The 25,007-nt window shown below is 42.7% G+C and overlaps 1 protein-coding gene across 1 annotated transcript in view; it reads right to left on the bottom strand.

The window, feature by feature from the left end:
- Nucleotides 1–25,007, bottom strand: part of LOC137433192 (pappalysin-2-like) — a 279,514-nt gene that overhangs the window by 134,927 nt on the left and 119,580 nt on the right. The window contains exons 6-7 of the mRNA XM_078783998.1: nucleotides 17,343–17,492; nucleotides 14,703–14,838 (exon numbers count right to left, since the gene is read on the bottom strand). Of these exons, the coding sequence (XP_078640124.1) occupies nucleotides 14,703–14,838; nucleotides 17,343–17,492 (286 nt within the window). The remainder of the gene's footprint in view (nucleotides 1–14,702; nucleotides 14,839–17,342; nucleotides 17,493–25,007) is intronic.

Here is a 25,007-nt window from a genome sequence, read left to right on the forward strand (position 1 = left end):
AACTATTCTAAGGGACCTGTATAGGGTGTTGCAAAATAAATGATACTTTTTCCCCCCAGATTGTATTGACCACATGTTGCCAAATAAATGATACTTTTTCCCCCCAGATTGTATTGACCACATGTCCGCGATTTTTGAATTCAAATTTCGCGTGCGTCATCATGACGTGTCGCGCACATTGCCTGCGTGTTGTCTCCATCATATTTGCGACTAATGTTCGTGTCTTTGCTGAAATCTTTTTAAAAGTCGACTTCAAATGGTTTCTGAAGCTAATTATGGACATATTGACACGTATTAAACGTGAGTTTTTAATTTTTGAATGAAATAAAGCCTTTGGTTGGATTTTCATCTGATTGAAACTTCATTTCATCTTTGGGGAAAAAAGTATCATTTATTTTGCAACACCCCTTATGGTGGTTGTCATCACTTCTTAGCGGTTTCCCAAAACCGCAACAATATATATATATATATATATATATATTTTTCCCTATTCATAGTTATGGCCACATGATTATTAAAATTTCAAGTTATAATTTCCAAATGCAATGTTTAACTGATGCTCAAACGTGCCAAATATATGTCTGCAAGCCATGTCGTGATATTACATGGTGTAGACATGCAGGGTCGGAACTACGCTCACAAATGCACAAGCTTGTCCCGAGCTGCGGAGGCCATTTGACATCACACAAACCGCTATCAATCAATCACACACACACACACACAAATGTGATATAAATATGGCGACATGCCAATGAAGCTCAAGTTTGGCCTTTTGCTTCCATCTGAGTACTTCCCTCATGACAGTGTTGGTTCATGTTAAAATTTCTTATACATACAGTACATAGAACCACCTTTAGAGGCCATTTTCCCCCGCAAAGTGAGGGTTGGCCTTTTTCCATGGTCTGGCACCATGGTCCCATTTTTTGAGGTAATGTTTTATGGTCCGGATGCGCTTCCTGCTACCAACCCCGTGAGTCACCCTGTGACACACAGGGAATTACCAGTGAGGTGGTACTCAATTTTCCAACCTTGGAAGGATGACAGGCTGAGTCAACCCCCCTGGCGTTAATTCAGGGATCGACTGAGATTCGAACCCAGGATCCTACGATCCCAAGCCGGCACCCTAACTGTAAAGCCAACACCAGGCTTATACAGTGCATTCAGAAAGTATTCAGACCCCTTCACTTTTTTCACATTTTGTTATATTGCAGCATTATGCTGAAATCGTTTGAATTCATTTTTTCACTCATCAATCTACACTCAATACCCCATAATGACAAAGAGAAAACAGGATTTTAGAAAGTTTTGCAAATTTATTAAGAAGACAAAAACCTGAAATATCACATTGACATAAGTATTCAGACCCTTTGCTATGACACTTGAAATTTAGCTCAGGTGCCTCCCATTTCTCTTGATCATCATTGAGATTTTTCTACCCCTTGAATGGAGTCCACCTGTGGTAAATTCAATTGATTGGACATGATTTGGAAAGGCACACACCTGTCTAAATAAGGTCTCACAGCTGACAATGCATATCAGAGCCATGAGGTTGAAGGAACTGCCTACAGAGCTCAGAGACAGGATTGTGTCGAAGCACAGATCTGGGGAAGCCTACAAAAAAAATTCTGCTGCATTGAAGGTTCCCAAGAGCACAGTGGCCTCGTTAATTCTTAAAGGGAAGAAGTTTGAACAACCAGGACTCTTCCTGGAGCTGGCCGCCCGGCCAAACTGAGCAATCGGGGGAGAAGGGCCTTGGTAAGAGAGGTGACCAAGAACCCGATGGTCACTCTGGCTGAGCTCCAGAGATCCTGTGTGGAGATTGGAGAAACTTCCAGGAGGACAACCATCACTGCAACACTCCACCGATCTGGGCTTTATGGCAGAGTGGCCAGACGGAAGCCTCTCCTAAGTGAAAGACACATGAAAGCCCGCTTGGAGTTTGTAAAAAAAATCACTTAGCTCTCAGACTGTGAGAAACAAGATTATGTGGTCTGATGAAACCAAGATTGAACTGTTTGGCCTCAATTCTAAGCGTCATGTCTGGAGGAAACCAGGCACCGCTCATCACCTGCCCAATACCATCCCAACGGTGAAGCATGGTGGTGGCAGCATCATGCGGTGGGGGTGTTTTTCAGCAGCAGGGACTGGGTGACTGGTCAGGGTTGAGGAAACAACGAACGGAGCAAAGTACAGAGATATCTTTAATGAAAACCTGAAACAGAGCACTCAGGACCTCAGACTGGGCCGAAGGTTCACCTTCCAACAGGACAATGACCCTAAGCACACAGCCAAGACAATGCAGGAGTGGCTTAGGGACAACTCTGTGAAGGTCCTTGAGTGGCCCAGCCAGATCCCTGACTTGAACCCAATCGAACATCTCTGGAGAGACCTGAAAATGGCTGTCCACCGACGGTCCCCATCCAACCTGACAGCTTGAGAGGATCTGCAGAGAAGAATGGCAGAAAATCCCCAAATCCAGGTGTGCAAAGCTTGTCGCCTCATACCCAAAAGGACTCGAGGCTGTAATCACTGCCAAAGGTGCTTCAACTAAGTAGTGAGTTAAGGGTCTGAATACTTATGTCAATGCGATATTTCAGTTTAAAAAAAAAAATTTGCAAAACTTTCTAAAATCCTGTTTTCTCTTTGTCATTATGGGGTATTGAGTGTAGTTTGATGAGGGAAAAAATGAATTTAAACGATTTCAGCATAGGGCTGCAACATAACAAAATGTGAAAAAAGTGAAGGGGTCTGAATACTTTCGGAATGCACTGTACATACAGTATATACTGTGTTGATTTGATGACTATGTCATCATGTCCATGTCATTTACAGGTAACATCTTAAGTTGTCCAAACTTTTCATGCGTTTCAAAGACAACGTCTCCATTTGAAATAATTAGTCAAGGGCATTGCCACACTAATTTGAGTTTTTTGATAAGTCAAAAAAGAAAAAGAAGAAGAAATTATTGAGTGAAAAAAAACAAGACAAAAAGTAACACAAGTGACCCGGCTGCGTAGCCGGGCTTGTAAAACATTATAAACCACAAACACACATGATTAGCCTTTTAAACAGTCGCTAATGCTGTTTCTAACATTAAACAAAGAAATTTGGAGGAATCCCGACATCCGTGAGGTAAGTTTTACTTGCAGGACTGAGGGAAGATCTACTGTAATCTATATACCTCACAAGGGTTGGGTTAATAACATGCTATCATAAAACCGAGGCGAATTCCTTACTTCCACGGTTGTTAGTCTGTACACCGCTTATCATGGAATCATGAAGCATACACCACTTCAATCTAATAACTTTGTATTCACGACATTGGGATTAAAGTGTTGTGGTGATATTTAATCTATTATTATTGTTATTATTACGAAAACGATACTACTGAAACGATACACTACTGTATTAAGAAACCTGGGCTTAATTTGTCCGAAGCGGTCTGAAGGGTAGGCATAAATCCTAAGGAGGCTAAAACGTACCGTTTTGTTGCAAGTGACGTAACACCGATGCTTTCGATACTTGATGGTAATTTTAACAACCGGTTTGTTTGTGTTTCACACTGAATGAAAAGCGTAAAGGTAGAGCATGGCGATGGTGATATATGACAGATTCGACGATATGTTCGACTTGAAAGAATTGGAATCAAAATGCCGGAGTGTGGAGAGACAGCCGCCGTACCGCCATAATGACATCAGACGTAATCACATCACCCTGTCATGTGACCAGATCCTCAGCTCTGATTGGTATACGTTTGAGGGGACATACATACATACGGACGGACAAACACTGCTCTAGATGGCTTTGCCATATGAGCTACGCTGTTAAAAAAAAAATTTTTTTCGTCATCACCCACCTTCTGCCCAACTTGCCTGACATGCAAATATTTTTCAGTGACGAGCTATTATGTAGGCTACAGACATTCTCATTACCTCCGCCACCTAAGTTGGATGGAGGTTATATTTTCACTCGTCTGCTTGTTTTTCTTGGAGCAGGATATTTCAAAAATATATGGACTGATTAAGACGAAATTTGGTGGACAGGTTGGGTTTACAATTTGTTCAGAGTGCCGGTGATGCCTCGCTCCTGATCACGAAAGACAGTGTGGGATGTTGAACATCCAGCAACACCTTCTAGCAGATGGTATGCCGAGTTTAACGTCCATCCGAGGGATGGCACACACTTTGATGCCTCACCCTTCATGCGGAACACCAGAATGGTAATTTATAGCTGGGTTGAGATTCGAACCCAGGCTAGACACCTCAGAGGCAAGTATACTCTCTAGTGCCTAAGCTATCCTTCCAGCCCAAAACACCATTGACTCCTTGCTTCTGGAAATTCCCTTTTACCCCCAGATGCATTGGCATGGGCAGTCGCGAGATCAAATGCCCTTGGGACTTGAGAGGTTATCCATCCCGAAAAAAGGGAACATCAGACATCAGTTCCAACAATGACAGCTTATAATTACGAAACGAGGGTGTTTTATTATGGACTAAAATTATCGTCTAATTCTAATTGAAAGCAATTGCAATCATCTTTTCACGGCCGATGATTCTGAATGAAGCCGAGAATATAATTAAAATTTGATTCCAAGTCTCCTGATGGCTCCAATATATGATTTAGCAAACAAATAAAGAAGGCCTCAGATATCCAAGCGATCAGTTTAAATCATGGGTGAGGATGGAGCAGAGGGGGGTGGGGAGGGGTGAGTGTACTTCTACCTGAATCATAATTAAATGCAGTATAATATATACAGTAATATGAATTATCTTGATGTTCATTCAATGCATGTGCAATGGCTGTTTGTGAGATAATGCCAACGCATGGCTGTTTGTCCATGCTCTATCCTTTTGAAATGTTGAGAATTAAGCAACGAAGCAGCATGTACCATTTCTGAAGTGTTTGGTATGTTAGGGTTAGGATTAGGGCTAGGGTGAGGGTTAAGGTTAGGGCTCGGGCTAGGGCTAGGGCTAGGGCTAAGTTTAGGGTTAGGGTTAGGGTTAAGGTTAGGGTTAGGGTTAGGGTTAGGGTTAGGGTTAGGGTTAAGGTTAGGGTTAGGGTTAGGGTTAAGGTTAGGGTTAGGGTTAGGGTTAGAGTTAAGGTTAGGGCTCGGGTTAGGGTTAGAACCGTCAACCTCTCTAACTATTACACCACAGAGTCTGGTCAACAATGTGAGGCCCTACAGAGTTGTAAAACAACTCACAATTCAACCTATTATTTGAGATTTTACCTGGGATCGCAGTACAGTATTATAAATGATGTGTTCAGCAGGCCAATCAAGGCAGGTTCAAAGCAGGCCAATCAAAATCCCCGGTATAAGATTATTTGTCACCAGATTGCAAACTTGCGTGGTTCGGAGCGCACTAATCAATAGACCAATGAAGGCAGCAGTTGCACCCATCAAACGGCTTGGACATAACAAGAATAGTTTAGACAATGTAACATAAACAGTAGTATATCCCGATGAAAGCTTTTGTTGTAACTGTGCACTTTGCAAAGCGCATGCGATGGACAAGTCCTGGGATGCATCTCCAATTGCGGTAGTTTCAGTGGAAAATTGCCAAAAGAGACAGATTGCAGTGACGGCAAGATGCTTTCACTGAAAAACACCCTTTTCCAAAATGTAATGGGGCATCCTTCCTTGGTCATAACCTGCTCCATTGCAGATCTGGTCTTCAAGTCTGAAGTTGCAAAGGAACTGAGTTACGTAAACACTGAGGTCGATGTCATATCGGTCAACATCTCTTCGGTCAGCACTACACCTTATGAAGAAGAGCAAGACAGATTGATAGATAACCTTTGCCCTTTGAATGTGACCACGAACCCAAAGAAGCCTTCCATAGTTTTGTGGGACCAGAAAAACATGGATCAAAAATAAACTTCACAATCATTGAGGAACAAGAAGAGTTGTCGTCAGGTTTCACACCCGCAAGAAGTTTTGAAGGGACAATGTCCTTCAAAGATACAAACTGAGGATTTTTTTTATATACATGAGCTAAGGTTCATAGTGTAGCTGCGACACACAACACACACACACACACACACACACACACACACACACACACACACACACACACACACACACACACACACACACACACACACACACAAACTGACATAATGACGAGATAAACACTGAACACAGCCACTGAGCTTGGGGGAAGTGTCGTCACTAACGATACTATGGGTACTAGTGACGTCATAATTCCTCGACTTTTCTCATCGCACTCAGCAGGGCATGTCATCAAAAGGAATTTTTCCTCCTTCCCATGGATGCCAACCGATGGCGACTGTCCGAGCTCTATCCTTTTAAAGTAAGGAAGCAGTCTTTGTAAGAAACGTTTTTCAAGTTAGGAACATTTTTCAAGTCTTTGGTTTGAATAACAGACTGAAAATCGATATGACGCATCACAGCCAATCATTGATCTTCAAAACAACCACATAATGACATAAAATGTAAAAAATATACTTATATTCATATAAAGCAATGATTTCTTTTTTGAAATTAGTGCTACGAAAGAATGCCTGAGTGGCAAGAGCTGCAGATAACTCCAACTTTCATGTAATGGAGAACCGATGCTTCATTTATTACCTCCGCCACCAAAGCTGGATGGAGGTTATGTTTTCACCCCTGTCCGTGTGTCTGTCCGTTTGTCTGTGAACAAAATATCTCAAAAGGTTGCGGACGGATTCGGACGAAATTTGGCAGAAATGTAGCGTATGTGACAAGAACGAAATGATTAGATTTTGGTGAAGATCCGGATTTCTGATCCGGCTACGAGAATTTTTAAAGTCATTCTTCACCATATGGAGATTGGGCCAAAAACGATGCATAGCAGGATATCTCAAAGAATTATGGATGGATTTGGACGAAACTTGTTGGACCAGTTGGGTGTGTGAGCTGTTATGTGACAAGGAAGATTCGATTCTATTTTAGTGAAGATCCGGATCCAGATCCAGCTCGTAGAATTTTTTAAGTGATTCTTCACCATTGAATGATATGGCCAACCAGGTGGAGGTATGCTCTCCACTAAGTGCCGTTCTAGTTTGAAATTGATTTGAGGCTCACATGATTGAGCTTGTACATGCTTCACATGCAGGCCAGAGACGTAAGTGTCTCTTTGCTGATGACTGCACTCTCTGCCGCTCCATTCCTCATCCCTCAGATCGGCAGTCTGCAGCCTCCTCACTCTCTGCATACCTGGACAAAATCACAGACTGGTCAAACAAGTGGAACATGTCTTTCAATCTTGACAAATCTCACACTCTTACTATGTCTCACCGAAAATACCGACTGGAAAACCCTCCCATCTACTTTCTCAACAATCCTCTCCAAGAAGTTCTGTCGCTCAAGCTTTTGGGTCTCACTATCTGCCATGATCTTTCCTGGGAAAGCCACATTTCAAATCTGGCCTCCAAAGCCAGTCGCCGACTGGGCATCCTCCGTCGTGCGAAGTCCTTACTTGGCACACCTGAGCTCCTCACCACACACAAGGCTTTCATCCGCAGCTCAATGGAATGCTGCTCTCCCCTCGGGGCTGGTGCTCCTGCCTCACACCTAGCTCGGCTTCACGCTGTTGAAAGCAAAGCTTTCAGAATCATTGGAATCTCCTGCGATGAAGTTAACTCCGAGGGCCTTTCACTCACTCACGACAGGCATGTTGGTGGTCTTTCTGTCTTCCACCGACTCCTCTCCGACTTTGTTCCCCCAGATCTCTCTGTGCTCTGTCCCCCTAATATTCCTACAGGTCGCACAAGATCTGCCAGCAACCCTCTTATGGTTAAACTGCCAAAATCTAGGCTCTCTGCTCACCTTCACTCTTTCATTCCTCTTTTCTCCCGCCTCTGGAACAAACTCCCCCACTCCCTTCAATCCCACGCCTCCCTCCAGGTCTTTAAAACAGCTGTTCACCACCATCTCTTATCTTCCCCCATCCAAAGCCTTGATCTTTTCTACCCCCGCTAATTCACCCCAGATACACTTTTTTGAAATTCCAACTTCTTTCCTGGAAGTCCTTGCAGTGTCCATATGTTTTACACCTCTCCCACCTCCCCCCAAGCCCTCCCCCTCCCACATTTCTGCCGATGTCCCTGCTCTCAAATGTTGTGTTTGTGTCCTTCCCCCTCTCTCCGCATCTTGTCTACCGCTCCCCTTATTTTGTGTTTTATGTGTCGGTTTGTGTCGGTTTGACTTTTTGTGTGATTACTGTTAGCTCTTTCACGAGCCTCGATCTTGTATACAAAAAAAAAAGAAAAAAAAGAAGTGTGCTTCACCTGAACTGCAATGAGAATTAGTGTGCGGTGAACAAACCATTTGTGGTACATGGCATTTGAACTTGGGATCCCTACATCATGAGCCAACGGATTCAGATTGGAGAACTTACAAGCCAACACACATAATATGAGTGGGGTGGGAATGGGAGAAAGGGGATTGAACTGGAGTATCTGTACACACAACATTCCTTCTAAAAAGGGAACAAACAATACAAATGGTTCGAAAGTCGGAAACAGCCAATCGTGGAGCACTACGACGATGGCAGAAAAGCCATTTATTTGAAGGTCTATTGTCCCCCAAGTTCACAACAACATGACATACAGCCATCTCATTTCCAATGGCATTAAAGGTGCAACGGGCCATGAGAGGGTCATATTGTGGGTATAAAGTGCACGTCGTGCCGCGTGTGGAACGGAGCCAGTGAAACCCACCAGGCCCGCACTGCTGCTCTGTGGCAGCACCAGATCGAGCAGGCTGGCGGCCATGTTTTTATTTCACTTGGACGAGGTCGCTTAACCAGAGCTAGCGCAGTGACGTGTATTTGTGGACGGGGCATAAATAAGCCTTGGCCTTCTGTGACGTGTGCGCATTGCTTCAGTGAACTGTGTGAAAATGGACTGAAACACGAGGTTGCGTGAGTTCATGTTCTGCTTTTTCCTTTTCTCATTTTCATCTTCACTTTTGTCTAGTGCCAAATTTAGGATTTAGGATTACCTTTTAGGCTCTAAAACTCCAGAAAAATGTATGACATTATTGTTAAATACATTTAGGGCAAAGGGTACTATTGAAATAATAATTTCCATTTAATCAGCGGTCCTATTAAAAGCAGAATTAAAGACAATTCCATGAGCATTTCACCATTTACTTTCATCTCTGGATTTACATTTCGGGACACGCTGTACCTCTTAGCACAGTCCTTGCCAAGGACAGAACAAACACAGCACAAATAGGAGCATGTATGGGGGTTGGGGTTAGTTGTAGCCAGAAGCATGAGATTATCTGGCAAACATCATGATGCCATAGGCAGCTAGGCCAGAGAACGGCCTGTGATGGCCCCGTGTCCAAATCCCAACACAAATTATCCTAAAACTCCTGGGCACAGTGAGGCCACGGACCATCGAGCATGCTCAGAGTTTCCAGCAAGCGAGGAGGCTCTTGCCTGTGTGCGAGCGAATACAAACGGCCTCGCTGTGGCGGCTCATGTGGATCACTAAAGGCGCCATTCAAGAGCTCAAATGCTGAAACATACTGGCCCCAATGAGCAGGCCGCATGGTCACTGCCAAAGGAACCACGTCCATGTACAGCCGAAGCTTTCCGCCCTGCTTCCGCAGTATGTGCGCAAACCAATGAAATACAACGTTTGCAATGAAAATTAAAATCGCTGAATAGCTTACAAAAGGAAATAACAGAGGTAGATTGAAAATGCAACGTGAATATATATATTGGTCATTAATATGGTATATATATATATGGAGATGGTATATCTCCACTAATATATATATATATATAAACAGGAATCAAATTCCTGCGAGGGGCTAAGTATGAAAAATTCTGACTCAATGTGGGACTCGAACCACGGACCACCATTGATTATGTGTCAACAGCCCACTGTGCTATTGAGCCAGCCATAATCTCCTCAGAACATATATATATATATATATATATAAAGATACTAATATATATATATATATATATATATATATATATATATATATATATATATATATATATATATATACACACACACACACACACACACACACACACACAAATATGTACACACACACATATATGTACACACACACACACACACACACACACACACACACACACACACACACACACACACACACACACACACACGAGTGTTTACAACATAATTTAAAATCATTATATTAATTACTTCTTGTTAATGATATTATACATTGGGAACAGCTGGCAAGGCTTTCTCGTCGTTCCATTAAAAAAATATGGCTTGTTAGCTAATAAACCCCTTCTAGAAACATATAAATGGACCAGAGAGGCTAACATGAGGAATGGCGTGACACCATGAGCCACTATGACCTGGCACATCCTGTTGAAGTACATACGAGTTTCTTCAAGGACCAAAAGTGACATTTTCCAGCACAGGTCAAAAGCATTAACGTACAGGTCATAATGGAGTGCAAAATTATGTACACGTAAGGCTGGTAAATGAAAAGGATAAAAAGAAAAACCACTAAATCTAACTTTACGAGAACTTTCTGAATCGGTCATGTTTAAAAACGAAATACCTAATTATATGCAAGAAATGTCAAGCTTATTCATGAGCCAAGAGTGGGAAAAGCCAGGGTAGAACCTCTTTCCTTAAAAATCATGGCATATCTGGCTTGTCTCCTGAATCTGACACAGAGAGGGAATTAGGCAATAAACCAAGAAAGTGGCATAATTATCCGTGCTTTGTGTGGGATCTCGAAAACTTCCTTCAAATGTAAGCCGGGCAAAACTACCCAGACATGTGCCTTTTATGATATATGTATATATATATATATATATATATATATATATATATATATATATATATATATATATATATATATATATACATACATACACACACACATACACACACACATACACACACACACACACAGTGCCTTTAAAAAGTATTCGCACCCCTTGACTTTTTCACATTTTATTGTGTTACAGCCTGAATTTAAAATGGATTCAATTGAGATTGATTTTGTCACTGATCTGAACATAATACCCCATAATGTCAAAGTGGATTTCTTTTGTAATTTTTAAAATACAAAACAATTAAATGTCTTGCTTCAATAAGTATTCAAGACTTTTGCTATGACACTCCAAATTGAGCTCAGGTGCATCCAATTTCCTTTGATCATCCATGAGATGTCTCCACAACTTGAATGGAGTCACCTGTGGCCAATTCATTTAATTGGACATTATTTAGAAAGAAACACATTTCTATATAAGGTCCCACAGTTGACAGTGCATGTCAGAGCAGAAAGTCTACCATGAAGTCCCAGGAACTGTCCGTAGAACTTCGAGATAGAATTGTGAGGAGGAATAGATCTGGGGAAGTTGATGAAGTGTGCCTTGTGCCTTGTGCCGGGAAGCCGAGATAGAATAAATCCCTGGTGTTGGGCTAGCGGCTCGGGTGCCGGCTTAGGATACCAAGGATCCTGGGTTCGAATCCCGGTCGATCGCTGAATTAACGCCAGGGGGGTTGACTCAGCCTGTCATCCTTCCGAGGTGGGCTAATTGAGTACCAGTTCACTGGTAATTCCCTGTTTGTCGTTAAAGGCGGCAAAAAGGGTTGGCGTCAGGAAGGGCATCCGGCCGTAAAACATTGCTTCAAATAGGGGACCGAAAAACAACAACAACCACGGTTCCCGAAAAAGGCCAACCCCCGCTTTGCGGGGAAAAATGGCCTCTAAAGGTGGTTATTTTATATATATTTATAATAGATCTGGGGAAGGGTATAAAACAATTTCTAAAATATTGGAAAAATGTTCCCAAGAACTGGAAATTTCTGGAATGTTCCCAAGAGCACAGTGAGCTCCATCATTAGGAAATGGAAAAATATGGAACTACTACCCACACTCTTCCTAGAGCTGGCCGTCCAACCAAACTGAGCACCCGGGCAAGAAGGACCTTGGTCGGGAAGGTGGCCAAGAACCCAATGACCACTCTGACAGAACTACAGAGTTCTTTGGCTGAGATGAGAGAACCTGCCTGAAAGACAGCAGACTCTGCAGCACTTCCACAAATATAGGCTTATGAGAGAGTGGCCAGATGAATTCGCTCCAGAGAAAAAGGCACATGATAACACTAGTGGAGTTTGTAAAAGGCACAAGAAAGACTGAGAACATGAGACAAAATATTCTGTGGTTTGATGAAACGTAAATTGAACTCTTTGGCCTGAATGCAAAGTGATACATCTGGCAGAAACGGAGCACAGCTCCTCACCTATTTAACACCATCCATACTGTGAAGCATGGTGGTGGCAGCATCATGCTGTGGGGATGCTTTTCAGCAGCAGGGGCTGGTAGACTTGTAAGGATAAAGGGAACAATGAATGGAGCCAAATGCAGGCAAATCCTTGAGGAGATCCTGCTTCAGAGTGGAAAACACCTTAGACTGGTGAAGATTTACTTTCAAACGAGACAATGACCCCAAACATACAGCCAAATCATCACTGGAATGGCTTCAGAACAAAAATGTAAAATTCCATGAGTGGCCCAGCCAAAGCCCAGACTTGAATCCCATTGAGAATCTGTGGAAAGACTTGATGATTGCTGTTCACCGACACTCCCCAACCAACTTGACAGAACTTGAGCAAATCTGCAAGGAGGAATGGGAGAAACTCCCCAAATCCAGATGTTCAAAGCTGATACAGACATATCCTAGAATACTCGAAGCTGTCATCACTACCAAATGTGCTTCTATGAAGTATTGACACAGGTGGTTGAATACTTGTGTAAATTAGATATTTCTGTATTTCATTTTAAATATACTTGTACAAAATCCTAAAAAAACATGTTTTCACTTTGTCGTTATGGGATATTTTGTGTAGATCGGTGACAAGAAATCTGAATTGAATCCATATTAAATTCAGGATGTAACACAACAAAATGTGAAAAAGTCAATGGGTGTGAATACTTTCTGAATGCACTGTAAGAGCTCACACTGATATATGCGGTATCTGTGAAAGCTCATAGCAATATTGTTGGGATGCCTGAAAGTTCACAATTTGATTTGGGGTACCTGCCAATTATATGTATTTTGCCATATTTCCCAATTCATGTTTACGTCACTTTGTTAGATTTATTAACCAACCTATGTCAATGGTTTACCTGTCATTGCATTGTAAATATGGGATTATCTGTGACATTTTTCACAGCATAATGACCAGCTTTTCAAAATATCATTCTGCTGTAAATTATTATGTTCCATTATACCATCACTTTTAGACCAGAATATATTACTTTGTTGATGTGATATCTTTAACACCCCCCCCCCCCCTCCCATCCCGTGCCTCCTCCACCCAAGTTCTCTCCCTCCCACAGATCTCTCAATGTCTCTGTTCTCTGCTGCTGTGCTTGTGTGTTTCCTTCTCTCTCTCTCCCCATCTTGTCTCCCGCTCCCTTTATCTTATGTTTTATGTGTCAGGTTGTCTTTTTGTGATTAATGTTAGCTCTTACACGAGCCTCGATCTTGTATACAAAAAAGCAAAACAAAAAAACATCAGCATACCTCAAAATCTGATCGTTCTTCTTCTTCTTCTTCTTCTTCTTCTTTAGTATGCAACACAAGGCTGCAGGGTAGCATCATTAGCTGAGGGTGCAGCTATGCTGTGATGCAATGCTCTGTACGTTTAGGGCAGGATTTTGTAATTTGTTCATGGTGCTGGCAAAAGCTCACCTACTCTTCTTGAAGGATCGACTGCATTTCCCATTGTATTAACTGCACTTTTTTTTTATCGGCATCAAAGTCAAGGGTGTGGTTAATACATGGTCGCGGTTAATACACCGGAAAATATACAGTACTCACTTACTACACCAACTAATGCCGGCAGATGGGACGCCCAGTTTAGCCTTTGGAATAGAGGAAGAAAACAAATCAGCTGGCTTCAAAAACCACTGCTTCACCAAGATAGTATTGCATTTGGGCAACAATAAGAAATGACGAGAGTCCAAGTGGAATAGATTGTTCCACAAGTTGCTGGATGGTGCGTTGTGAATTTCCCTTACTCGACTCAGCAACTGAAAAGATGCAAAACGTGACTCCATCTGCAGTAGCTTAACAAATCGAGGAATACAAAAGTCATCCATATAATTACACCAGTATTTTATTTATACAGCAACTACGGCTCAGTTGTCGGAGCTTGCACATGTTATACATAGAGGTCGACGACATATGGAGGCAAGTATTGATTTTAGCCTTTTATCGATTCAGAAAGTGCAATTTTAGGAGGAACTGCCTCGTCTTAGGTTTCATGTCCGCACCAAGTTTTCCAATGCATGTTGGGGATCGACCATGAGCTGTACACTTAAATCACAGGTATACCAGATCAGGTAAATTACATACTTCCTGAAGTTCATTAATGAGATGGCTGGACTTTTTAACTGACAATTTTATTGGACCATGGTAATTCGACTGAGCCAGGTTCAGTGTATGGAATATTAGAATCCAAATCCTGAATACTGCTGTCTTTATCTGAACTTGAACCAACACCCTCTAGAAAGACTCTATCCCCTATTATAACTCTATCCCACTCCCATTTCCATGTAAAATGCCTTCTCATTGACCTATAGAGTTTCCTCCATACATTGGTATTCCAGCAGGACATTTCGATGCAATTTGACTGAAGAAAAACAAAATGTTTCAACAGGCCTTTGTGAGTGTAGCATAGTGCTGCCATACCGAGGACATGGTCTTGGTCATGGGTATCAATGACAGTCACACTAATGGACCGCCAAACCCCTTCAGAGATGCTGGCTCCGTCACTTGCCAGGTGTACCACAACATACCAGGCCTCCACGGGGGATGGAAAGTTTGCCTGTGCCAGGTGACAGAAAAAGAATAATGAAAGAGTGTGCCTTTATCATTTCATCATTTCATCATATAGGCTATGTCTACCTTACCCCTTACAAACATCTCCCATGCATTTTGCATGAGAATTATTTTATTATTCCCGCCAGGGAGTAATGCATTCGCTCGCGTCTGTGTGTGTGTGTGTGTGTGTGTGTGTGTGTGTGTGTGTGTGTGTGTGTGTGTGTGTGTGTGTGTATGTGCGTGTTCGTATGTTCGTGTGTTCGTGAACAAGATATCTGGAAAAGTTCTGAACGGATTTGGATGAAAGTTGGTGGGATGATTGCGCTTGTGATAAGGAAGAATTGATTAGTTTTTGGTGTAGCTCAGGATATTATTCCGGATCCAGGAATTTTTTGAAGGATTTTTTATCATTGGAAGATAGGGCTCAGCAGCGGCCACCCACAGCGGGAGTATGCGCTCTATTGAGTGGCGTTCTAGTTTTATTTTTGTATACCAATCGAGGCTCGTGTCAGAGCTCACATTGATCACAAAAAGACAAACTGATACATAAAACATAAAACATATGATAAAGGGAGCGGGAGATAAGATGGAGAGCAGGGAGATCTGTGGGAGGTAGAGGGCTTGGGGGGAAGGAGGCATGGGAAGGGGGTGGTGGGGGAGGGGGTGGGAGAGGGGAAAAAAAACAACACATGGACACTGCTAAGATTTCCAGGAAAGAAGTCGGTATTTCAAAAAAGTGGATCTGGGGTGAATTAACGATTGCATTAATTAACGATTAACTAACGTTTAATGATTAATTAACAATTAATTAACGATTAATTAACGATGTATTAACGAATTAATTAAATATGATGAGAATTTGATTAGAAATGTCAGATCCCATGATAAATCGTACGCGATAATTTTAAAGTGACATTACGGGCACATCTGTCTGTCTGTGAACAGGATATCCCAAAAGGTTTTGGACGGATTCGGACGAAATTTGGTGGATAGGTTGGGTCTGTGACAAGGACCAATTGATTCGTTTTTGGTGAAGATCTGGATCCAGATACAGATATTAGAATTTTAAAGACTTTCAAGTGCTTCTTCACAAATTGAGAGATTGGCCCAAAAACGATATGTTTTAAAAAGTTGTAGACAGATTCAGAAGAATCTTGGTGACGAGTTGGGTAAGTAACAAGAACAAGTCGATGATATTTTGTTTGAGGTCTGGATGCAGATCTGGCCTGTCAGCGGCATACAAAAAGTAAATTGTTCAGCCTGGCAGTGGTATGCGCTCTGCCGAGTGCTGTTCCAGTTACACCGTGCAGTTAGCTTCTTTCCATACCTTACAAACTCCTGAATAATCCTTCAACTCCCGTCCAATAAAATAGGATTTTTATACTTGCTATAAATTTAAGTTCACTTGATTACACAAAACTATTCGCATTTCAGCATTCCTTGCATTGGTGCATCTCTCTTGCAACCAGAATCCTCGGTGGCGCAGAGGGCACTGCACCCCGATGTGAATGGATTCAATCGTGATCCTGGAACAGCAGCCACATATACCCTATAATTGCAGAATTTTTCACAACTGATGTTCTCAATGAGCAGCTGTGTTCCTGACTTGCAGAACACTCAAATGTCGATACAATTTGTTCGAAAGACAACACGGCACTGTACTTTGAATGTGGCACAGCCAAAGTAAGCTTTTCGCTGAAAAGCAAATAGAGCTTTGTAAAACCCTAAAAGAAGAGCAACAAAATTCTAGCTGAGATTCAGATTTAAATTCAGATAGCTGGGGCTGGTGCAGCGCAGGCATGACGGGCCCTTGCTGCACCAAAGTTCCTAGTGTGTAAATCAGACCGTGTCGGCAACTCAGAGACAGGCACCCCCACCAATAAACCATCCACAAGCCAGCTTTCTCAAAGAGAAACAATTATCATTACATTATATGTGAAACAGTATCGATATCACTTGAAGAGTACAATAATCTAATTGAATTAACATACTACACTTGAACATACCCTGACACACACAAACAGCAAAAAATATTTGGTTATTGGTTGTGTTCAATATTTATCCACCTGTAAATTGTTGCCAATCTCAAATATTGCTCAACTATGGAAAATACAGCTGCAAAATACTTTATGGGAAAATATGTCTAAAATGTAGCTGGTTTTTTTTTTTTGTATACTTAGTCGAGGCTCGTATAAGCGGTAAGTAGATTCATAAAGGCCCTCCACTCATGGAAAAATAAACAAAATACTTCATCTTACAAAATGACACCCACTTAGTCGCATCCACTAAAGCAGTGCGGTTGCACACGGCTAAGTCAATCTGCCTGTTGGTCACGGTGGAGGTTCACGACAGGTCAAGAGAAGGGTTAGCAGATTTCGTTCTGCACCATTCCCACAACCCCTTCTGGAGCGATGTTTTGCAGGCATGTTTGCCGAGGTCATGACCATTTCCCGCGTGACAAGGAAGGGGGCAGAAAGCCCAAAAAACAAATGGCCGATCAAAGCTCACCTTGAGCCAGAAGGGTTTGTTGCCATTTGTGTGGGGGTTCCGCACTGAGATCGGAGGCTGCTGGAAGGATTGTGAGAGAGCTTCTGGGCAAGGGAACCAAGCCCACTGCTTTAAACTCTTTGGCTGATCCAGACTCCGGCTCCGGCATGGCTTCCAAGACAAAACATAAAAAAAAGAGGCAAAACGCAGAAGTTATTTACACTTAGCACCGCATCATTTTGGTCAGAAAATGATACATTCAAGATAGGCACATCAGGTTAGTTCAAAATAGGTTCTGTGGGCCACACACTCTGGTTAGCTTCATAACCCTTGGCTGGCCTGTCTGTATTCGAGATACCTAAAGCCTTCTTTTGGCTATTCTTGGAAAATGCCGCGAATGTTGAATCCATAAATGTTGAAAGTTGCGAATGTTGAACTCTTTTTTAATGTCCCGCGAATGTTGTTGAATGTTCCGCGAATGTTGAACCCATCCATACACATTGTCTATTTTTTTTTTTTTTTTTTTTACTCTGCATGGTCTAGGCTAATGGAAGAGCTATTATCACACAGAAGAAATCAGGACACAACATAGCAAAGGAACAGCAGGGGAAAGGGGAAATGCCAACAGCATTTCCGAGTGAACCCAGCCTGGCGTTAATTCAACGCCGTGTCAACCCAGAAAATATGGAGGGAGAAAATAGACCGAGACGGACAAACAAGGGATGCAGTTAATGAGGGTTAAGGGAAAGCGCAAAGGGTGGGCAAGATGGATACATAAGGAAAATTTTGGGAGGGGTGGGAGGTGGTTTAACAGGTGTAGAAAAGATAATGATTTTGGATGGGGGATGACTTGAGATAGTGGTGAACAGCTGTCTTGAAGACCTAGAGGGAAGAATGAGATTGAAGGATTATGGAAGGTGGTTCCACAGGTGTGGGAAAAAAGAGGAAAAAATGAGTGGAGGTTAGCAGTGGTTCTGGATTTAGGCAATTTCACTATGAGGGGGTTGCTGCTGGACCGTGTGTGTCTGGTAGATACCTGAGGGGGACAAAGCACAGAGAGGGCAGAGAGTGCAAGTCCTGATAAGGCACCACCAGGTTTTAGAGGATGGAGACAAGTATGAAAGGTCATTTTGAGATTAGACAGATGTTTTCCGGCTCTCAAGAGAGTAGACACACTTGGTGTGAGCTTTGTGGAATGATCTTAGGTTGTCTTCTGTTTGGATTTGCCTTCCAGGAGGAGAACGCAATTTATTTTAAAGTAACTGCCTCACCACAGGATACAGAGTACCAAGAGCGGGAGGATGTGTAAGATCATTGAAGATGAGATGGGATGAATTTGTGAGAGAGAGAGAGAGAGAGAGAGAGAGAGAGAGAGAGAGAGAGAGAGAGAGAGAGAGAGAGAGAGAGAGAGAGAGAGACTTTTTTATTACAAAAATATAAAAATACAAGCCAGTCGGTGAAGATACTATTCAATACAGGCACAATAATCAAAAATACAGAAAAGAAAAAGAGATAATGACAGGAAATCAAAACAGTCCAATGAACTAGAAAAGAAAAACAACAACAGAAAAACTGACCACACACTGATTCAATCCCAACAAACCTACAAATATATCAATAATTCATTCTCCTGCACCATGCAGATCCCATCAAAACACCAGATGTTCATAAACTCATCAATACATTTCTTTCTTCCAGAATCACAAAATTCAAGTTTGAGTCTTGCAGATATCAAGGCATTAAAAAAGAACAAGACATCACATTGCCCAATCGGCTTTCCTTTCAGTTTTTCCTTCCTCGATAAATAAATTGCCATTTTCGCCGTGGCCACTAAAAACAAAAACAACATATGTACATGTTCTTTCATATCATTGAAACCAAAAATAAATGATCGCAGAGAAAAAGTGATCTTCATTTTTCCAGCCATGTAGTTCAGCCATTGAAATAAAGGCACAAGCCTTGCACAATCAACGTATGCATGGAACACATCCTCTGTGTAAACACAGAACGGGCAACACGTAGATATGGGCGCGAAATGACTCACTAATTTATTAGATGGAATGATCCAGTGTATCATTCGCCACTGGAGATCACCTGTCCTTTTGCTTACCAGCTTACTGTATACTGATTCCCATGCAGGCTCAGATGGGAGTCCTTCCGGCATTAGCCCTTTCCACCTGGCCACTCCATTTAACGGTGAGTTCCCAAGCAGAACTGCAGTGCATAACCGATACAGGTCTTTACTACTGCATTTCTGAAAAATGTTTTGTCCCTCACTAATTGGGGGCAAGTCTCCGTGACTAGGCTGTACCAATAAACCAGGAAAATGCCAGTCATTGGATGTCACCAAAACTTCCTGGGTCCATCTTAGTCCAAGTTGGAAGCTTTTCTTTACTATTCCCTTTAGTATTCTTCCGATTATTCTGTTTGACCATATTCCAGTCATATCGGCTATCTCTTGCACCGACTTCCACCCCCAACCAGAATCATGGCGGAGGTCCAACACTTTGATTATGCCCGCTGTAATAAAGTGTTGATAAAAGTCTCGGCTTCTTGGAATTGCAGGAAACAGTAGGTTGTAAAAAAGGGGTTCTTCCACAAACATGCTTGTCGCATAGGTTTCTTGCTGGCGACTAGTCGAAAGGCTTTGCCAGGCATTCAGAATGCTCTGATAGAATGATGGTAGATGAGATGTGTCGACATGTTGGAGTTGGACTAAGAAAAGTTCAAGGCCATATCCGAGCCCGCTTGTTTTTCGCAGCACGTGATAGGCCAGAAGTCGGCTTGGCAGTCGTTCCTTGTACAGCAACTGCTGTATGGTACACAGCCGAAAAGCCATGATACGACTTTTTATGTCGATCAGTCCCTGGCCACCTTCAGACAAGGGGCTACATATGACATTTGGTAGTAACCAATGGTGACCACTCCAAAAAAAATCCACGAGTAGCCTCTGCACTGCCTTTAGTAGTGCCTCTGGCGGCTGAAGGCAGATAAACCTATGCCACAGGGAAGAAGCCACCAAATTATTCACCACTAGAACCCTGCCTTTGTAGGAAAGGTGGGGCAGAGCTCGTTTCCACAGTCCCAGTCTTTTTTTGACATGCTCAACAATCCCGTCCCAATTTTTGAGGACGTAATGTGGAGATCCCAGGAAAACCCCAAGGTATTTGACTCCGTCTTCCACCCATTTTAACTTTGTTGGTAGATGCACAGGTGGTACCAGCACTCTTCCAGGTGGAATGTTCTTGAGACAGGGAATCCATAAGGCCTTACTCTTGTCCCAGTTACACTTCAAAGAAGAAGCGAGGCAAAAAAGATTTAAACATTCAACAAGTGCTGGGATATCACTCTCCTTCTTAACAACCACACAGACATCATCTGCATAAGCCGATACAACTACTGAAGGACTCCCAGGGGATACAGTCACTCCTGAAATATTTTTCCTAAATAAAATTAGGAGTGATTCCATTACCAAGGAAAATAATAACCCAGAAACCGGGCATCCTTGTCTCACCCCTCTTTGAACCTGTACCGGAGAGCTGAGTTCGTTATTTATTTTAAATAAACTAAATATATTGTTGTACAACAAAGTCACGTAGGCCCTAAAATTGACACCAAAGCCACATGCTTCTAGCACCCGATACAAAAAAACATGATCCACACTGTCAAAAGCCCTTTCCAAATCCAGGAATATTATCCCAAAATCTTTTTCCAAGCAATCACATTCCATTAAGTCTCTAATCAAAAAAATATTATCATAAATAGATCTGTTTGGGATGCAGTAACTCTGATCATGGTGGACTAGATCACCGATTACCGTCTTCAACCGACTGGCCAACACTTTTGACAATATTTTATAGTCCGTACATAATAACGAGACCGGCCGCCAATTCTTTATCTGTCGTAGATCCCCAGTCTTTGGAATCAGCGACACCACTGCTCTTCTGAAGCTTAGTGGGAGTTCTCCAAGCACCAAGGATGATTCCAGGACATTCAATAATTCAGGGCCCAAAAGGTCCCAAAAAGCCAAGAAAAATTCTGCCGGTAGGCCGTCAATCCCAGGAGCTTTCCCCGAGTCCATTTCACTTAGGGCCTGCGTTAGCTCAGGCAAAGTAATTGTTGAATCCAGGCCCAGGCACTGAGGCTCAGTTAGGGATGAAAGGTGAGAAGTTAAAAATTCCATGGTTTGCTCACAAACATTTTGTTTTGCATAGACTTTTGAAAAAAACTCTCTAATGCACAACCTTACATCTCCAGGGTTGGCAACCATGTTTCCCCTAAAGTCTTGTACAGAGAAAAGGGTTTTGGGTGACTTATTGACAAAATCCATTTGGAAAAAAGATTTACTCGGGGTGTCTGATACCTTTAAATTGTTTATTCTTAATCTAATTAACAGGCCATGCTGCTTTCTCCTGAATCAGCTCTCTCAGTTGAGCCTTCTTTTCAACCAATAACCTGTGGTCTCTTCTGATATTATCTTTAGCCAGTTTACACTCTAACCGTATAATATCAGCTTCTAAACACGCCATTGTTATATTTTTTATGTCAGTTCCATTTGAAACAAACTGCTGACAAAACACTCTAATCTGAGCTTTTGTATTATCCCACCATAATGCTAAAGAAGAGAAAGAGGGCTTTCTTGAAAGTTGGATGACCCAAAAAGCACGGAAGGCGTCTTTAAACAAAGCATCTTCGAGAAGACTGGTATTGAATTTCCAGTATGCACTTTTGCGTAAGGGTTGAGGGAAAAAGAGGCCCATGGTAACTAAATGATGATCAGAAAACAAAGATGGAAAATGATTTGGAGAGATAACCGCATTCCTGAACTGTGAGTTTATGTACCAACGGTCAAGTCTAGCGAAGGTCATTCTCCCATTGGCACATCGTCCCCAAGTATACTCAGATTTGTTGGGGTAATGCAGTCTCCATGCATCTAGCATACCCACTGCCGAAAAATAATTTAACAAATCAGTACTACCTTCGGGATGAGGTTCTGCTGTATTTCGGTCTATACTGGGTTTAAAGGTGCAATTAAAGTCACCCCCCATGCAAATACAATTATTGAGATCTATCGACTGCATGTGTCGAATTAAAAGATGAAAAGAAAGCTCTTCGTTCCACACTCTCACTTGGTGCATAAACGTTGAATAGTGTAAACCGAAAATTATTAATGACCAGTTCCAATGAAATAAACCGGCCTCTTAATCACCTCCTGGAAGAGGCATGACTCAGGTACCAGGCCTGGTCTGAGTAAAAAGGCTACACCAGCAGAAGAAGAAGACATGTTACTAAAAAAGCATTGTCCTTTAAAGAGGCGACACCAGTCGTACTCCCCATTTTGAATTATATGGGTTTCCTGGAGTAAGAGCACATCAATTTTCTTGCGCTCAAATATAAACTTTTCACCTGAACCTGGCGGTTTTGGCTTGCACCTCCGCCATTCATATTTAAGGTTCCAAAGGTGATTTTTTTCATGGATTATCAAAAGGCGTGAGCGGTTGCTGGGAAATCTCGCTCCCTGCTTTTGTAACAGCCTTTCTAAGCCGATGAAACAGCGACCTTGTTAAATGAAATTCATCCGGCCTCCTAATTATGTCCTTTGCAGTCTGGATGAATGAAATTAAATCAGGAAAATGATCTTTTACAATCACATTTCGGTGTCGGTAGGTGTCATTCAGAAAAGAAATAACGAGTTGAGGGGCTATGGATGACTGATCAGATGAAGATTGAGACAACTCAGTCATCTCAACTTCATCCTCTGAATCTGACAAATCAGAAACAGCTCCACCCGGGTCACATATATCAGTCTGCCCAGTCCCCATTTTGATTCCAGCCAAGTCCGAAGATTTGCTGGAATGTTCTATGGTAGAGTCATCCTCACTCTGGTACCCGGGACATTCAGCAGGAGCTGAAATCTCGGCTTCACCCTCCTGCAGGGAGATGTTCACTGGCTCAGTTGACGAACCAGTGTCATGATTTAGATCTTGCAGGGGTAAAGAGGAGCTTGGGGCTGAGACATTCCCAATCCGCTCGGTCTCAGCAGGTAGTAAAGGTGGCGGCTCACTAATGGGCTCACCATCATCTTTAGTCTCACTATCTACTTTTTCTCCCAGGTTTTCGGTGCTGCCCGATAATGTTTCAGAATTAATTAATTCATGTTCCTTCTCCCTGGTGTCAACACAGCTTGTGGACACCTGAGAAAGACGTTCCAGGGCGTCTGCACCCACACTGTCTTTATCCAACACTACCTTTTTCAAAGTAATGTTGGAGTTACAAGCACCAGGTGCTCTTCGTTTCTTTGTCACCACAATGGGATTTTCTTCCATCTCCTCACTGCACGTAGCATCTGCCACCACAGGTGGGTTATCTGGGGTTATTTCATTATTTACCGAATCAGCGGTGTTGTCGTTTACACTAAGACGAACAGGAGTATTATCCCTACTCCTCGAGTGCGAGGGAGCGTCGGTAGGAACCGTTCGGGTATTTCGGTTTACGTTGTTTCGTACGTTAGAGACCGGGGTGTTATCTCTTTTACAATCAGCGTCACTATGACCTGCTTCACCGCACCTTACACACGATACCTTCGGACAAAACCTTTTCACATGGCCAAAAGCTCCGCACTGAAAACATGTTAATGAGGCCGATGACGCATACATCTGGTACTCATGGTTGTTCACCTTTACCTTGAACGTGATGTTTAACCCCGTGTCATCGCCTCGATCCGGAAGCACCATATACACCTGCCGTCTGAAGCTCATCACGTGTTTAACACGTTCATCCTGAGACCGGAGCGGAATCATTGTGATTTTTGACACAGCTGTTCCGTATCGGGACAAAACGGACATCAGCTGGTTGCAGGTTATAAATGGGGGTACGTTAGATATGACGACCCTCATCGACGGAGTGTCCATAGGCGACGCCAAGACAAAGAGACCTGTCTCTGTGGTTAAACCCGCACTTACAACATCGTGAACGAATTTTTCATCGGACACAAATACAACAACTTTTCGATTCATTCTCGACGCTGCTCGTACATTTTCACAACCGATTATTTTCCCCACCGACAAAACAATGTCCTCAGTGGAAGTTCCTTCGGGTGGAACACACACAAATGCATGCTTCCTTGTTAAGTTGTCGAACGCCTCTAACCGAGAGCGTGCATTCGCCATCCCAGCGAATTAACACCCCCCACTTGTCCGAACCGGACAAGTAGGTACCAAAACGAAATAAATCAAACTAGAATAAATAATAAACGTGCAGTATAAGCACAAAAAGGCTTACAAAGCGTCGTCGAAGCCAGTAGGCCGCACCCAAAATGGGTCCGCTCTCAAACCTCTCTCTCTTGAAGACAAAGGTATAGGAAGGATGAAAAACAAAATGCCAAAGTACACAGGATGGAAAGGAGAGGGAGGGGGGGGCAGGGGAGGGCAGGAGAGGAGGAAAACTCACAAAGAACTCGCTACACCACAGAGCAGTTGCTCACAGCCGCCATGACGCCACGCCCAACACACGAACGGCCAGCAGGGGGCGCGAGAGAGAGAGAGAGAGAGAGAGAGAGAGAGAGAGAGAGAGAGAGAGAGAGAGAGAGAGAGAGAGAGAGAGAGAGAGAGAGAGAGAGAGAGAGAGAGAGAGAGAGAGAGAGAGAGAGAGAGAGAGAGAGAGAGAGAGAGAGAAAGAGAGAGAAAG

This window comes from Myxine glutinosa, chromosome 8, assembly GCF_964187855.1.
Source record: "Myxine glutinosa chromosome 8, kmMyxGlut1.1, whole genome shotgun sequence".
NCBI lineage: Eukaryota > Metazoa > Chordata > Myxini > Myxiniformes > Myxinidae > Myxine > Myxine glutinosa.